This window comes from Coregonus clupeaformis, unplaced genomic scaffold (genome assembly GCF_020615455.1).
Source record: "Coregonus clupeaformis isolate EN_2021a unplaced genomic scaffold, ASM2061545v1 scaf3455, whole genome shotgun sequence".
Lineage (NCBI taxonomy): Eukaryota > Metazoa > Chordata > Actinopteri > Salmoniformes > Salmonidae > Coregonus > Coregonus clupeaformis.
Window position 1 is genome coordinate 14322 of NW_025536909.1, and position 16621 is coordinate 30942.

General features: G+C 43.1%; 1 protein-coding gene, 1 long non-coding RNA gene, 2 other non-coding genes and 1 pseudogene across 4 annotated transcripts; 1 reads left to right on the plus strand and 4 right to left on the minus strand.

Annotated features, from left to right (window-relative positions):
- Window positions 1-7401: 7401 nt before the first annotated feature.
- LOC123490021 (SCAN domain-containing protein 3-like) lies at window positions 7402-12801 on the minus strand. The gene is made up of 2 exons (XM_045220265.1): window positions 12046-12801; window positions 7402-8802 (listed from the first exon to the last, which is right to left on the minus strand). The coding sequence occupies exons 1-2, from the start codon at window positions 12748-12750 to the stop codon at window positions 8098-8100; spliced, it is 1410 nt and encodes a 469-aa protein (XP_045076200.1). The 5' UTR covers window positions 12751-12801; the 3' UTR covers window positions 7402-8097.
- A 70-nt stretch (window positions 12802-12871) lies between these two features.
- On the plus strand, window positions 12872-13360 carry LOC123490022. Its single transcript, XR_006660777.1, has 2 exons — window positions 12872-12952; window positions 13139-13360. It is a non-coding gene; the product is annotated as an uncharacterized LOC123490022 (long non-coding RNA).
- Window positions 13361-13804: 444 nt separating this feature from the next.
- On the minus strand, window positions 13805-13923 carry LOC123490025. Its single transcript, XR_006660780.1, has one exon. It is a non-coding gene; the product is annotated as a 5S ribosomal RNA (ribosomal RNA).
- A 1165-nt stretch (window positions 13924-15088) lies between these two features.
- LOC123490029 lies at window positions 15089-15207 on the minus strand. Its single transcript, XR_006660783.1, has one exon. It is a non-coding gene; the product is annotated as a 5S ribosomal RNA (ribosomal RNA).
- Window positions 15208-16359: 1152 nt separating this feature from the next.
- On the minus strand, window positions 16360-16473 carry LOC123490027 (annotated as a pseudogene).
- Window positions 16474-16621: the final 148 nt, after the last annotated feature.

Genomic DNA, 16621 nt, shown 5'->3' on the forward strand with positions numbered 1-16621 from the left:
TACACCCCAACATCTAAATGTCTTACATTTTTCCCAGACCTCACAAATGGTCACCTGATAGGGTTTAAACATTGTTGTGGACATAGAACATCCAATTGTGCTGTTTTGCTATTAAAAAGGTGTACTTTTGAGAGCGAAAACCTGCCAAAACAGGGACAAACGGTCAACGGGGAAATCTAAACGGAGAAAAGGGAACTTGGGAATTAACGGAATCAGGCAAAACATTGAAGGGATGGTATAGTGCCCTAATGGACTACAGACATTGACTGTCTCCTAGACTAAAAACAAAGGCTGCATGTACTGCCTATATTTTGAGGGAAACGCACTGTCCATTATTTGATTTGATTTGATCAGGGCAGGGCAGCACACAAACTGCATTTAGTCCAATAACAATCCATGATATTATTAGGGTGATAAATAAAAAGCAGTTGCTCCATGACACAAGAGCACGCTCTACTGGGACAAAAAGCTTACAGCACCTGTTATTCCCAGGCGGTCTCCCATCCAAGTACTAACCAGGCCCGACCCTGCTTAGCTTCCGAGATCGGACGAGATCGGGCGTATTTTTTTTATTTATTTTTATTTTATTTTTTTATTATCAAAAAATTCAATTTTTTACAATATTTACAGTACAATATTACAAAGAACAATACAGAAGACACTATCCTAACATAGGCAGGTGAACAATTCACCCCCTATCAAATCAAAGAACCCAAAGAAATAAAAATACAAAAAAAACTAGTATACAAAAAAACCCAGACATGACTAAGACATTTCAAAAATTATAAGTGATTCCTCCACCATCCACCTTTGCAATCAACCCACACCCCTCAACAAAATGTTCATCAAAATCTTCCATCCCATAATTAAACAACATATCCATGTGTTTACTAAACAGTGATATAAAAATACCCCACACCTTCACCCTCTTCCTGTCAAAAAAACCATAATTCCTCCTACAAAAAATAGCATACCTCACAAAACTCAAAACAATATTCAACAAGCACACATTAACACCATCACATTTACCAGACACTCCAAATAACACAAGTTCCTCCCACACATACTTTTTCAAGAAATCACCCCCCAGTTTTTACTTAACATTTCCTTAACTTTACAAAAAATATATTTTAATTCCTCACATTCTATAAACAAATGCATAAGCGTTTCTGGGAAACATCCACATATATCGCATTCCCTTTTTACTTCACAATTAATTTGATGTAACACCACCTTTGTAAATATTCTATTGTGTCTTAACTTAAAATCATTATTTTCACACTCCTTACTATTATATTTTACATTTAAATTTTCCCATATCTTTTTTTCATCCAATTCTGGAAAAACTGTTTTCCAAAATTTTTCAGCAGCCGGCCTTCTATAACATTTTCCTACCATTATTCTATACAATATTTTCACTGGTATAGTAGATAAATGTACTTTCTTCTCACTGCTACCAATGAACAAATTAGGAAATACAAACAGATTTTCTCTTTCAACCTCACTATTTATTAAATCCACCCATGCGCTTGGTATGCTATTCTTTATCTTGTCATACATATTATTCACTGTTCCCCTTCCCACCTCTTCATCCCATTCCTTGATAATATCAAAAATAGCTTCTTCAGGTAAAAACCCTGGAATTACCTCATAGGTATAATCTTTTATTTGTCGTAGACCTGCACTCCTAAATACTTTATTATACAAAACTTGTTCTTTGTTCTTGATTTTCTCATTCAGAAATATAGGTTGATTCATAATCAGGTCAATATGACCACATTCATAATATACATTAGGCAACAACTCTGCCCATGCATTTAGCACCTCTTTATAAAAATCTGGTACCTTTTCAAACATTTTCCTTTTAAGCCCCATCAATAAACCATTATCTCCACATCCACCACTCTCCTCTAAGTAGACCTTAAAGAAGTGTTTCCAGCCATAATCTTCACTGTCATACAAATATTTCTTTACTGTTTTTATCCTAATAGCTTTTCTTTTGACATCTAAATCTACAAGTTTTAAACCTCCATCCACATAGTCAGCTATCAATGTTTTCTGAGATATTCTAACACCTTTACCATCCCATATAAAATTAGACACCACCTTATTTAATTCATTTAGCACCCACTCAGGCATGTCCAGGACTCCCAAAACATACACAAATTTAGATAATACCAAAGCATTTGCAACCATTACTTTACCTTTTAACTTTAATTTTCTATTTTTCCAGAAATGTAACGTTAGCTTGACCTTATTAAGGATCCCAGTCCAAGTTATATCTTTTGCCTCTTTCTCCTTTACACCAATGTTTACTCCCAGCACTTTAATAAAATCCCTTGCTATCTTGAATGGAATCTCACACTTATTTGCATCGATATCCCCAACAAACATTATTTCAGTCTTCTCTATATTAACTTTAGCGCCCGATGCCTTACCATATATATCTATGATTCTCATAATGCTTCCAATGCTTCCTATATCTTTCACAGTGCAAGTAGTGTCATCAGCGTACTGATGTACAACACTGATACCACCACCTGGGATTCCGACACCCCTTACCTCTTTATTACTATTTATTAATGTAGCTAACGGTTCTGTAGAAACACTGTACAACAGAGCTGACAAAGGACAGCCCTGCCTTACTGACCTCTCTACAGGAAAAGTATCTGTTAACACTCCGTTACATTTGACACAACTTTTAGCCCCGCTGTACAACAGGTTGATCCAAGATACAAACTTTGGCCCAAAACCAAACCTCTCCATAGTCTGTAATAGGAAGCTATGCTCCACTCTATCAAAGGCTTTGTTAAAATCCAAACTTAATACTATACCGCCTTCATTTTTCATTTGATTAACAACATCTCTAATTGTACAAATTACATCTGCAACATCTCTTCCAGGTATACCGTAGGCTTGTGTTGATGCAATAATACTCCCAATCACCTTTTTCATCCTATTCGCTAACACTTTAGTCAATATCTTATAATCCGAATTTAGAAGACTAATAGGCCTATAATTTTCTAACTTTAATCTACTGCCCCTATTCTTGAATAAAATCGTTAACATACCAGTTGACATAGACTCAGGGATTTCCTTATTCTCTTCCATATAATGAAACACCTTCCCTAAAATGGGTGCCAAAATATCTACAAAGACTTTATAGAACTCATTTGTTAAACCATCCAAACCCGGACTTTTATTGCCTTGAGTGTTAACAATTGCTTCCTTGATTTCCATAATCGAAATCTCTTCATCACACATCATTCTATCTACCTGAGATACTTTGGCACTAATTGTATCCAACACTTTTTCAACACACACTTTATCTACATCATTCTTTTTGTAAAGATTTCTGTAAAAGGATTCAACTGTATCTAAGATCTCAACAAAATCGTTTACCTTTACACCTTTTTCATTTCCAACTCTACAATGTAACTCTTAGTTTGTTTTCTTTTTCAAGCCCCCAAAAAAAAAGGATGTACATTTCTCTCCCTCCAAAGCGTACTGTGCCCTACTCCTAACAATAGCACCCAAACATTTCTTTTTTTCATAACGACCCAGCTCTGCATGGATTTTCAAATAGTTCACAACATCATAGTCCGGATCAGTATCAGCCTTTTCAAGTTCATGCAACATCCTATTTCTAAGCATTGTTTCTTTCTGCTTATCTAACCGGTTGTGATTTCTAGCATACCTAATACTCCTGTTTTTTACTTTTCCTTTCACTTCCTCCCACCATAAACACACATTCTCTTTTAACAGTACATTAGACATTTCATCATTAATACATTCAACAATTTCATTTCTATATCCTTCCTCCTTTAACAGACTGGCATTTAAACACCAGACACCTCCCCCTCTCCTCTCCACACCAAAACCCATTTGAAATGACATTACTGCGTGATCACTATATGCTGTAAAGTTATATGACATCTTCTTAACATGCTGCACCAATTCTTGTTTTGCTAGACATAAATCAATTCTGCTTTGTTTTAATTCCTTTAGCACCACCTGCCTTCTAGAAAACACTCTTCTGTTTGGATTTTCAGCCCTCCATATATCTACTAGATTCTCCTCATTCATAAGTTTCCATAATGCATTTCTAGAAGAGTCATATCTGAATCTAGCACAACTAGAGGCATCCATTCTACTACACCTCACATTAAAGTCTCCTATCAATATACAGTTTTCTGAGCACAGTGTTTTTAAGTTGTGAAACATTTCTCTCCTTTCAGATTCAATGTTTGAAGCATAAACATTGATTAAACGAAAAACTACATTTTGCACTTCAAATTCAATTGCAATAAGTCTGCCATCATTGTCAGCATATATTTGTTTTACATTTTGAACCACATCGTTTTTTATCAAAATAGCCACACCACATGTTTTATCACTTCCATGACTACAAAAAATTAATCAGACCATTTACTCTTAATCTCCTGTATTTTGGAATCTGTCCAATTGGTCTCTTGAAAACACAACATGTCTGCCTTAACAGACACTAAAACCTGCTCAAATTTGCTCATGTTTCTCAAACTGTTACCATTTAGGGATGCGACTGTAATCATTATTAATGTGTGCAGAGGTATAATCAGAGCAAAACAAGTCCTTTCAAAACCTACTTTTTCTTTTTTCCAAATCCCATCATCTCCCTAGTTTTCGACAATGACCTCTTATTTTTTGCAAACAACTGATGATCCTCACTATCTATTTCATCCTCCGTCTCCTGATTTGGAGCGGCAGGGAAGCCTTTTGAAAAGTGCGCTTTAACAGTGCCAGTGACTTCAGTGGACCCAGCTCGCTCTTTGGTGTAATTTTTACACACGCTTGAAACTGGCTCAGGCACCTGAGAAGCACCTTGCACCATCTCTACCTGTGTATGTATTTCACCCATCATGTGCTGCTGTTCCACCTTGTCAGCAGCAGAGACCAAAACTGCGTCTCGTGTTTTGCCAGAAGACATTACAGGCTCTTCAGGCATATCTGCCACTGTCTCTGAAGTCACACTCCCCATGTCACTCTCTTTTTCTCCCTCCATAAACACACTCCCCTCCTCTTCCTCAGAAGTGAGGTCCATTGTTTGCAAAAGTAAGTGATCTTTTTCCCTTCTTACAGCTACATCTAACTTTCGGTCTGTCACACATTTCACACACATTACCTATGTTCAAACATTCTCTGGCATAATGCCCTTGTTCACTACATTTATGGCAAGTGAATTCTGGACATTCCTTAAGTATGTGCCCCGGCTGAATACATAGTCTACATACCTTCACTTGATTGTCATGGATTACACGAAAATATTCAAATCCCTCGACAGTGTTAAATTTGGTAGAATATGGCAAGGATTGCACATTGTCTGTGAACTTCACCTTGCAAAATCTCGTCTCGTCTACAATGTCTGTTCCTGGCCACATCCTCCTCTTGATTGGCGTGGTCGCCTTCACTTTCCAGCCTCTTAGTTTCTCATATATCTCTCCATCTGTAAAGTATGCAGGCAAATTCAAAAAGGACACCACAAGCTCATCGTTCCCTAGCTCTTTAGCCATGATTTGACAGTTCTTTATCTTTAGCCCGTCCATTAGTCTTTCTTTTCCCTTTACATGAGACATTGTTATTTCATACTTATTTCCGTCTCTCATTCTACATCCAAGTATTGTTCCACAAACTTCCCTTATTCCTCTCAGCAATTCCATCGTTGTTATTTTCCCTTCTCCAATTATTTCCACGTTCACCGTCAGTTCCTTCTCATACTTTCTTTTCTTCAATTCTTCATTTGAAATTCTGATTTCACTGTTGTCCTTTCTCGTCGTCGTTTGTATTCTTGATGTTGACGCCATGTTGTCCATCCGGTTATTTTAATCACTATCCCCCAAACAGCTCACGCCGATGGGGGATAATAACAAAAAAGTTTCAAAGAAAATCAACTACAATCACACACAAACTTTCAAACTTATAAATCAAATAAACCTCCAAAAAACTATATCCTCTCTCAAGCACTCAGACACCTGCCGCTCATCCACTTCCTGAAATTCCAAAAAGGGGCGTATTCAGGCTGGTATGGCCGTAAGCGAGGGAACAACTCTTGGTACACTATATAAAGTCAATGTGTCACTCACTCTGAAAGGGACACAGAAACGTATCCACTTTGTGACACAAACTGAAGAAGCTCAACCCCTGCTTACATTTCCAATATATATATATATATATTTGAGTCTTGTTGGGGGGGGGGAAGAGGGCATATCCTATGTTGATTTATGACAAGTTCATTGACTAGGGCCCTATAAAATAGGCGTTGCGGACCGAATCACGGAATCCAGACATTAAACCGAAATTCAACAATATTCAAACATTTATTGAACTTAGTAAGAAATCAACTAAATCTATTCAACTTGTTAGAAAACGCATTCATTTGCCCAAGTCAATCATAAGACATGAACAAAATGCATCAGTGATTCGTATTTCCATGAACTTTCTGAAACGGCACAGGAATGCCCCTGTCTGTGTGCATGTGTGCGGTGCGCGCGTATGTCTACACTTTGTGTAGCCGTTAGCGATGATGCTAATGATAACCTTCTTCTGGTAGGGAAGGAATGGCTTTCCCCAAAACCTTCGCAAGTAAATGTTAACTACAAAGTAGCCTATGCCTGCCTGGCAGAATTATACCGTGATCATTTGCATCACTCCAGTTGCCATTTGTTCTACAGCAACACCGCTTAACCAAACAAAGGTCTCTTCCTGGTGCATGCTTGCATTTAAGGGTAACTACACCCCAACATCTAAATGTCTTACATTTTTCCCAGACCTCACAAATGGTCACCTGATAGGGTTTAAACATTGTTGTGGACATAGAACATCCAATTGTGCTGTTTTGCTATTAAAAAGGTGTACTTTTGAGAGCGAAAACCTGCCAAAACAGGGACAAACGGTCAACGGGGAAATCTAAACGGAGAAAAGGGAACTTGGGAATTAACGGAATCAGGCAAAACATTGAAGGGATTGTATAGTGCCCTAATGGACTACAGACATTGACTGTCTCCTAGACTAAAAACAAAGGCTGCATGTACTGCCTATATTTTGAGGGAAACGCACTGTCCATTATTTGATTTGATTTGATCAGGGCAGGGCAGCACACAAACTGCATTTAGTCCAATAACAATCCATGATATTATTAGGGTGATAAATAAAAAGCAGTTGCTCCATGACACAAGAGCATGCTCTACTGCAGGGGTATTCAACAAAATTTAAAAAAGGTCCAGTTAGAGAAAATGTTTTGAAGCAAAGGTCCAGAAGATCATAATGTCTAACAATTTAGTGGTATATATATTTAAGTAGCCTAGTAGTTCTGAATGTAATCAATAACTGACCGTCTAATCAAATTAATTCAGTACAATTCAAAAACTTGTTGACAATATTTATTATCACGAAACATAGAACTGAACATTAGGGTTGTCCTCGACTAAAGAAATTCTTAGTCGACTAACACTTATATGAGTTTGTCGACTAATCGATTAGTTGATTTAATCGACAGAGCTGTGCAAGACTAGAAAAGCGCAATATAAATGTAGTTAATTAACCATCTGTAAAACTGAGTTTCTCCGAAATTAATCCTGCAAAAGCACCACTTTAAATCTCGTGTTCACCAGAAATGTTCTCATAAGTTACTTGGAAATGAGTAATTAAGCATGAATAAGCATAAAAAATGACTTATCGACTAAAGAAATCTTAGTCGACTAAGACCAAAACGACCGATTAGTCGACTAATCGACTAAGAGGGGCAGCCCTACTGAACATATATGTATGACTGTAGATATGTACAATGTGCTCTCATTAATTAACTAAATAAAACTAGGGCTGCATGTCAAAATAAGAGAAAATAAATAAAATGTGAAAATTGTGCATTTTCAAAAAAAGTGCTTAACTTCAGAAAAATAATATAAAGGGAGGAAAAGTTTGAATTTCCCCTTTTCTGTTTCACATCTTGACTCAACAGTCTCAACCAATTTTACAAATAATAAATCTCAACAGATCTTAACAATTGAACAGTTTTAGAGTATCACTTTCTTCCCCTCATATCCCACTCCACCATGTTTTTGCTCAGTGAGAGAATTGAGCTTTAGCCTGTCTTGCCAGAATTTTAAACCTGGGCTTGAATGGAGTCAGGGCCATTCTCATACACATGTGAAGGTGCTCATTGGTGAGCCTGGAACGATATTTAGTTTTAATTATGTTCATTGTGGAGAAAGCTGCCTCGCAGTTGTATGTGGAGCCAAACATGGTCAAGATGTATAGGGCTACTTTCCTCAGACCCGGGAAAGCAGTCTCAGGGACCATTTGGAACCAGAAAGTGGAAGGGTCAGTTCTTACAAACTGCTCTTTCAGGGCCACATCTGCTTGGAGATCAACCAATTGCATCTGGAGAGACCCAGCATTTACCCATTTAAAGTGCTGTGTGACTTCCTTTGAGAACCCCCTGACATCTGTGATCAGAAATGGGTTCTGAATGAACATGGTGAGCTGCTCTCCAAAGCTGAAGCTGTCAAAACGGTTGCTGAAGTTTACAATCAGCTTATCAATAAAATCAACAAAAGAAGACAAATCTCTCTGTCCCTGAACCTGTTCCTGCACTGCTGGGAAGTGTACACAGTCTCCCTGCAGGTCTTCCTTGAACACTTCAAGTTTCCTCTGAAAGGAGCGAACAGCTGTCATCAGTTCACAAATTGAATTGTCCTTGCCCTGTAGCCTCAAATTCAGTTCATTCAGATGTGACGTGATGTCAACCAAAAAGGCCACATTATCCATGTCACACCCTGGCCTTAGTTATCTTTGTTTTCATTAATGTTTTAGTTAGGTCAGGGTGTGACATGGTGAAGTATGTGTTTTGGTTTGTCTAGGGGTTTGTAGGTTTAATGGGGTTATGTCTTGTCTAGGTGTTTGTATGTTGATGGCTGCCTGGATTGGTTCTCAATTGGAGACGGCTGTGGTTTATTGTCTCTAATTGGGAGCCATATTTAAGGCAGCCATGGGCATCATGTGTTTGTGGGTAGTTGTCTAAGTGGAACGTTTGTTGCTTGTCTGTGCACTTACGTTATTTAGCTTCACGGTCGTTTGTTGTTTTGTTAGTTTTGGATAGTGTTCGGTTTCGTGTTTTTCTCTCTTCCAAAATAAAGAGATGTATTTTGCACACGCTGCGCCTTGGTCCAATATCTCACAAGAAGACGATCGTGACAGAATTACCCACCATCAAAGGACCAAGCGGCGTGTCCAGGAGCCAAGGGTCTGGACATGGGAGGAGATTTTGGAAGGTAAAGGGTCTTGGACTTGGGGAGGAAATCCTGGATGGGATGGATCGACGGCCATGGAGTGAAACAGTGGAGAGGCGACTGAGAGAGGAGCAACGGCGTCAGCAGGGCCATCGTCGGAGGGACGAGAGGCAACCCCAAAAAGTTTTTGGGGAGGCACATGGCTTGGGCGGCTGGGCAGCAGGAGGCTGCCACAGGGAGACGTGAGAGAAGGCTACCGGTTTACGGGAGCCATTGGCAGTAGAGGGAGGGAAGCAGTTGAGGCACGGCGTAAGAGACTGAGGTGTGTTACCAGTCCGGTCCGGCCCGTTCCTGATCCCCGGTTAAGGCCAGTGGTGTGTGTTCCCAGTACGGACCGGCCTGTTCCTACTCCACGCATCAAGCCCACGGTGTGCGTCACCAGTCCAGCCCAGCCGGTTCCTGTTCCACGTACAAAGCCTACGGTGTGCGTGGCCAGCCCAGCCCGACCTGTTCCTACTCCACGCATCAAGCCCACGGTGTGCGTTGCCAGTCCAGCCCGGCCGGTTCCTGTTCCACGTACAAGGCCTACGGTGTGCGTGGCCAGCCCAGCCCGACCTGTTCCTACTCCACGCATCAAGCCCACGGTGTGCGTCGCCAGTCCAGCCCGGCCGGTTCCTGTTCCACGTACAAGGCCTACGGTGTGCGTGGCCAGCCCTGCCCGGCCTGTTCCTGCCACTCGCACCAAACCTACGGTGCGCGTCGCCAGCCCGGTCCGGCCTGTTCCTGCCACCCGCACCAAGTCTACGGTGCGCATCGCCAGCCCGACCCGGCCTGTTCCTGCCACTGCGCACCAAACCTACGGTGCTGCGCCGCCAGCCCGGTCCGGCCTGTTGCTGCTCCCGCACTAGCCCTGAGATGCGTGTCCTCAGCCCGGGACCACCAGTTCCGGCACCACGCACTAGGCCTTATGTGCGTCCCCCAGGGTCCAGCATGCCCTGTTCCTTCTCCCCGCACTAGCCCTGAGATGCGTGTCCTCAGCCCGGGACCACCAGTTCCGGCACCACGCACTAGGCCTTATGTGCGTCCCCAGGGTCCAGCATGCCCTGTTCCTTCTCCCCGCACTAGCCCTGAGATGCGTGTCCTCAGCCCGGTACCTCCAGTTCCGGCACCACGCACTCAGGCCTATAGTGCGTCTCGGCCGGCCAGAGTCTGCCGTCTGCCCAACGGGCGCCTGAACTGCCCGTCTGCCCAACGGCGCCTGAACTGCCCGTCTGCCCAACGGGCGCTTGAACTGCCCGTCTGCCCAACGGGCGCCTGAACTGCCCGTCTGCCCAACGCCCGTCTGAACTGTCCGTCTGCCAAGCGCTGCATGAACTGCCCGTCTGTACTGAGCCTGCAAAGCCGCCCGTCTGCCATGAGCCTTCAGAGCCGTCCGCCAGACCGGGAGCCGCTAAAGCCTTCCGCCAGACAGGAGCCGCTAGAGCCTTCCGCCAGACAGGAGCAGCCGAAGCCTTCCCGCCAGACAGGAGCAGCCAGAGCCTTCCGCCAGACAGGATCAGCCAGAGCCTTCCGCCAGACAGGATCAGCCAGAGCCTTCCGCCAGACAGGATCAGCCAGAGCCTTCCGCCAGCCATGAGCAGCCAGATCCGTCAGCCAGCCATGAGCAGCCAGATCCGTCAGCCAGCCATGAGCAGCCAGATCCGTCAGCCAGCCATGAGCAGCCAGATCCGTCAGCCAGCCATGAGCAGCCAGATCCGTCAGCCAGCCGTGAGCCGTCCAGCCAGGATCCGCCGAGAGCCGTCCAGCCAGGATCCGCCAGAGCCGTCCAGCCAGGATCCGCCAGAGCCGTCCAGCCGGGATCCGCCAGAGCCGTCCAGCCGGGATCCGCCAGAGCCGTCCAGCCGGGATCCGCCAGAGCCGTCCAGCCGGGATCCGCCAGAGCCGTCCAGCCAGGATCCGCCAGCCAGCCAGGATCCGCCAGAGCCAGCCAGCCAGGATCCGCCATTCAGTCCGGTGCTGCCCCTTAGTCCGGTGCTGCCCCTTATCCTGGTGCTGCCCCATATCCTGGTGCTGCTCCTTATCCTGGTGCTGCCCCTTATCCTGGTGCTGCCCCTTAGTCCGGTGCTGCCCCTTAGTCCGGTGCTGCCTCTTAGTCCGGTGCTGCCCCTTAATCCAGTGGGGTTAAGTTGGAGGGTGGTCATTTGGAAGAGGCTACAAGCGGGTAGTGACTATGGTGGGGTGGGGACCACGACCAGTGCCAGAGCCGCCACCGTGGACAGACGCCCACCCAGACCCTCCCTAGACTTTATGCTGGTGCGCCCGGAGTTCGCACCTTAAGAGGGGGTTATGTCACACCCTGGCCTTAGTTATCTTTGTTTTCATTAATGTTTTAGTTAGGTCAGGGTGTGACATGGTGAAGTATGTGTTTTGGTTTGTCTAGGGGTTTGTAGGTTTAATGGGGTTATGTCTTGTCTAGGTGTTTGTATGTTGATGGCTGCCTGGATTGGTTCTCAATTGGAGACGGCTGTGGTTTATTGTCTCTAATTGGGAGCCATATTTAAGGCAGCCATGGGCATCATGTGTTTGTGGGTAATTGTCTAAGTGGAACGTTTGTTGCTTGTCTGTGCACTTACGTTATTTAGCTTCACGGTCGTTTGTTGTTTTGTTAGTTTTGGATAGTGTTCGGTTTCGTGTTTTTCTCTCTTCCAAAATAAAGAGATGTATTTTGCACACGCTGCGCCTTGGTCCAATATCTCACAAGAAGACGATCGTGACAATCCATCCATTTCTCATTTTCTAAAAAGAGAGAAAACTGTGTTGCCTTCTGACTGCTTAGCTCTGCCAAAAAAGATGCTAATTCCCTCCTGATGGACCAAAAGCGCTCTAGCACCCTGCCTTTGCTGAGCCATCTCACATTGTTGTGCAGCAAAAGATCATCAGCATTGGCATCAACTTCTCTGAGGAATTCCCTAAGCATGCGATGCTGGTAGGAAGAGGATGCCCTGAGAAAATTTATCATTTTCATCATTGTATTCATCACCTCAGCATGCTCATCTGACAGGGAGGCACAGAGGACAGATTGATGAATGATGCAATGGTAAGATAAAAGCTCAGGATTGTCCCCTTTCAGTCTTGCTACAGCTCCTTTTTCTTTCCCTATCATAGAAGGGGCTCCATCTGTGGTTATTGAAACCACTTGTTTTGGCTCTATTCCTCTTTTTGTTAACATCTCCTTAATGGCCAGGTAGATATCCTCTCCTCTTGTACTAGTCTGAAGGGGAGTGACACCTAACATGTCTTCACAGAATGTTTTCTGGGCTGTGTTGAAAAACCTGGCAAACACTAACAGCTGAGCATTGTCACATATGTCAGTGGACTCATCCACAGCTAAGCCTACACATGGTGCCTTATGCATGGCTTCATCTAGCTGGGTTAGCACATCCTGAGTTAATATTTCACTTTTCTTTGTGGCAGATGATGCTGACATGGGAATTTGCTTTATTTTATCACAAAGCTCATTTTTTGTTTTCCCTCAAGTAGTGTTTCAGCTACTGCACTCATGCATTCTTTGACAACCCCTCCATCTGTAAATGGCTTTTGTGTTTACCCAAAATCCAAGAAACTCTGAGGGAACACTCAAGAGCACGTTGTTGGGCAGTGAATGTGTTGCTCAGGATCCTGGTGGACTGGTCATATTGGGCTCTGAGACTACTTACTTTCTGTGATCTCAATTCAGATTTGAGTGGGTACGTTTGTTCAAAACCTTTATGTTTTGTCTCATAATGGCGTTTCACATTGCCACTTTTAATAAGTGCCACGGTTTCTGCACATATGAGACACACTGGTTTAGTGCTCCCATTGGGAAGTATGAACAGAAATGAGTCTGTCCATTCTGGATTAAATGCTCTGTTTTCATTGTCCACTTTTCTTTTTTTGGAGAGTGCCATTTGTTCCTTATTTTCTCTAACTGTTACCCTTTTTCTGCCTCACTCGTCTGTTTCGCTCCCTTTCTCCGTCTCACTCATATTTTCGTCAACTTTCTCCGTCTCACTCGTATTTTCCTCAGCTTTCTCCGGCACACTCGTCTGTATCTCTCCCTTTCTCCGTCTCATTCGTCTGTTTCTCACTCGTCTGTTTCGTTCCCTTTCTCCGTCTCATTCGTCTGTTTTCGCTCCCTTTGTTTTCTACATATATCGCTATCTTTTTAATCCGACTTTCTTTTCCTTGGTAACTTGCCTCTAAAACTCTCATCTGTCTGCACTGTAGAGTCCCAATGTTTACCGCCAGGAATGCAAAGACTTCATTGGCTGAGTGGTATCACGTGGGATCGCTTAACTCACATACAATTGGTCGGTGAGTTTCCTCATTCACAAAACGAGTACCGTAAAGACTACAAAAGCTGTGCATATTAAAATAGAAGCGCCCCGTCAGGTTTTAATTCATAATCTTTTGTTTTGGTCCGGGTCCGTATGGGACGGCTTCTGGGTCCGGATCCGGACCGCGGTCCGCCTGTTAGTGACCTATGCTCTACTGGGACAAAAAGCTTACAGCACCTGGTATTCCCAGGCAGTCTCCCATCCAAGTACTGACCAGGCCCGACCCTGCTTAGCTTCCGAGATCGGACGAGATCGGGTGTATTCAGGCTGGTATGGCCGTAAGCGAGGGAACAACTCTTGGTACACTATATAAAGTCAATGTGTCACTCACTCTGAAAGGGACACAGAAACGTATCCACTTTGTGACACAAACTGAAGAAGCTCAACCCCTGCTTACATTTCCAATATATATATATATATATATATTTGAGTCTTGTTGAGGGGGGGGAAGAGGGCATATCCTATGTTGATTTATGACAAGTTCATTGATTAGGGCCCTATAAAATAGGCGTTGCGGACCGAATCACGGAATCCAGACATTAAACCAAAATTCAACAATATTCAAACATTTATTGAACTTAGTAAGAAATCAACTAAATCTATTCAACTTGTTAGAAAACGCATTCATTTGCCCAAGTCAATCATAAGACATGAACAAAATGCATCAGTGATTCGTATTTCCATGAACTTTCTGAAACGGCACAGGAATGCCCCTGTCTGTGTGCATGTGTGCGGTGCGCGCGTATGTCTACACTTTGTGTAGCCGTTAGCGATGATGCTAATGATAACCTTCTTCTGGTAGGGAAGGAATGGCTTTCCCCAAAACCTTCGCAAGTAAATGTTAACTACAAAGTAGCCTATGCCTGCCTGGCAGAATTATACCGTGATCATTTGCATCACTCCAGTTGCCATTTGTTCTACAGCAACACCGCTAACCAAACAAAGGTCTCTTCCTGGTGCAAGCTTGCATTTAAGGGTAACTACACCCCAACATCTAAATGTCTTACATTTTTCCCAGACCCTCACAAATGGTCACCTGATAGGGTTTAAACATTGTTGTGGACATAGAACATCCAATTGTGCTGTTTTGCTATTAAAAAGGTGTACTTTTGAGAGCGAAAACCTGCCAAAACAGGGACAAACGGTCAACGGGGAAATCTAAACGGAGAAAAGGGAACTTGGGAATTAACGGAATCAGACAAAACATTGAAGGGATTGTATAGTGCCCTAATGGACTACAGACATTGACTGTCTCCTAGACTAAAAACAAAGGCTGCATGTACTGCCTATATTTTGAGGGAAACGCACTGTCCATTATTTGATTTGATTTGAACAGGGCAGGGCAGCACACAAACTGCATTTAGTCCAATAACAATCCATGATATTATTAGGGTGATAAATAAAAAGCAGTTGCTCCATGACACAAGATCACGCTCTACTGGGACAAAAAGCTTACAGCACCTGGTATTCCCAGGCGGTCTCCCATCCAAGTACTAACCAGGCCCGACCCTGCTTAGCTTCCGAGATCGGACGAGATCGGGCGTATTCAGGCTGGTATGGCCGTAAGCGAGGGAACAACTCTTGGTACACTATATAAAGTCAATGTGTCACTCACTCTGAAAGGGACACAGAAACGTATCCACTTTGTGACACAAACTGAAGAAGCTCAACCCCTGCTTACATTTCCAATATATATATATATATATATTTGAGTCTTGTTGGGGGGGAAGAGGGCATATCCTATGTTGATTTATGACAAGTTCATTGACTAGGGCCCTATAAAATAGGCGTTACGGACCGAATCACGGAATCCAGACATTAAACCGAAATTCAACAATATTCAAACATTTATTGAACTTAGTAAGAAATCAACTAAATCTATTCAACTTGTTAGAAAACGCATTCATTTGCCCAAGTCAATCATAAGACATGAACAAAATGCATCAGTGATTCGTATTTCCATGAACTTTCTGAAAGCGGCACAGGAATGCCCCTGTCTGTGTGCATGTGTGCGGTGCGCAGCAGTATGTCTACACTTTGTGTAGCCGTTAGCGATGATGCTAATGATAACCTTCTTCTGTTAGAGGAAGGAATGGCTTTCCCCAAAACCTTCGTAAGTAAATGTTAACTACAAAGTAGCCTATGCCTGCATGGCAGAATTATACCGTGATCATTTGCATCACTCCAGTTGCCATTTGTTCTACAGCAACACCCAGCAAACAAAGGTCTCTTCCTGGTGCATGCTTGCATTTAAGGGTAACTTCACCCCAACATCTAAATGTCTTACATTTTTCCCAGACCTCACAAATGGTCACCTGATAGGGTTTAAACATTGTTGTGGACATAGAACATCCAATTGTGCTGTTTTGATATTAAAAAGGTGTACTTTTGAGCTAAAACTCCAAAACAGGGACAAACGGTCAACGGGAAATCTAAACGGAGAAAAGGGAACTTGGGAATTAACGGAATCAGGCAAAACATTGAAGGGATTGTATAGTGCCCTAATGGACTACAGACATTGACTGTCTCTAGACTAAAAACAAAGGCTGCATGTACTGCCTATATTTTTGAGGAAACGCATGTCCATTATTTGATTTGATTTGATCAGGGCAGGGCAGCACACAACTGCATTTAGTCCAATAACAATCCATGATATTATTAGGGTGATAAATAAAAAGCAGTTGCTCCATGACACAAGAGCACGCTCTACTGGGACAAAAACCTTACAGCACCTGGTATTTGCGGTCTCCCATCAAGTACTAACCAGGCCCGACCCTGCTTAGCTTCCGAGATCGGACGAGATCGGGCGTATTCAGGCTGGTATGGCCGTGAGGGAACAACTCTTGGTACACTATATAAAGTCAATGTGTCACTCACTCTGAAAGGGACACAGAAACGTATCCACTTTGTGACACAAGCTGAAGAAGCTTAACCCCTGCTTACATTTCAAATAATATATATATATATTTGAGTCTTGTTGGG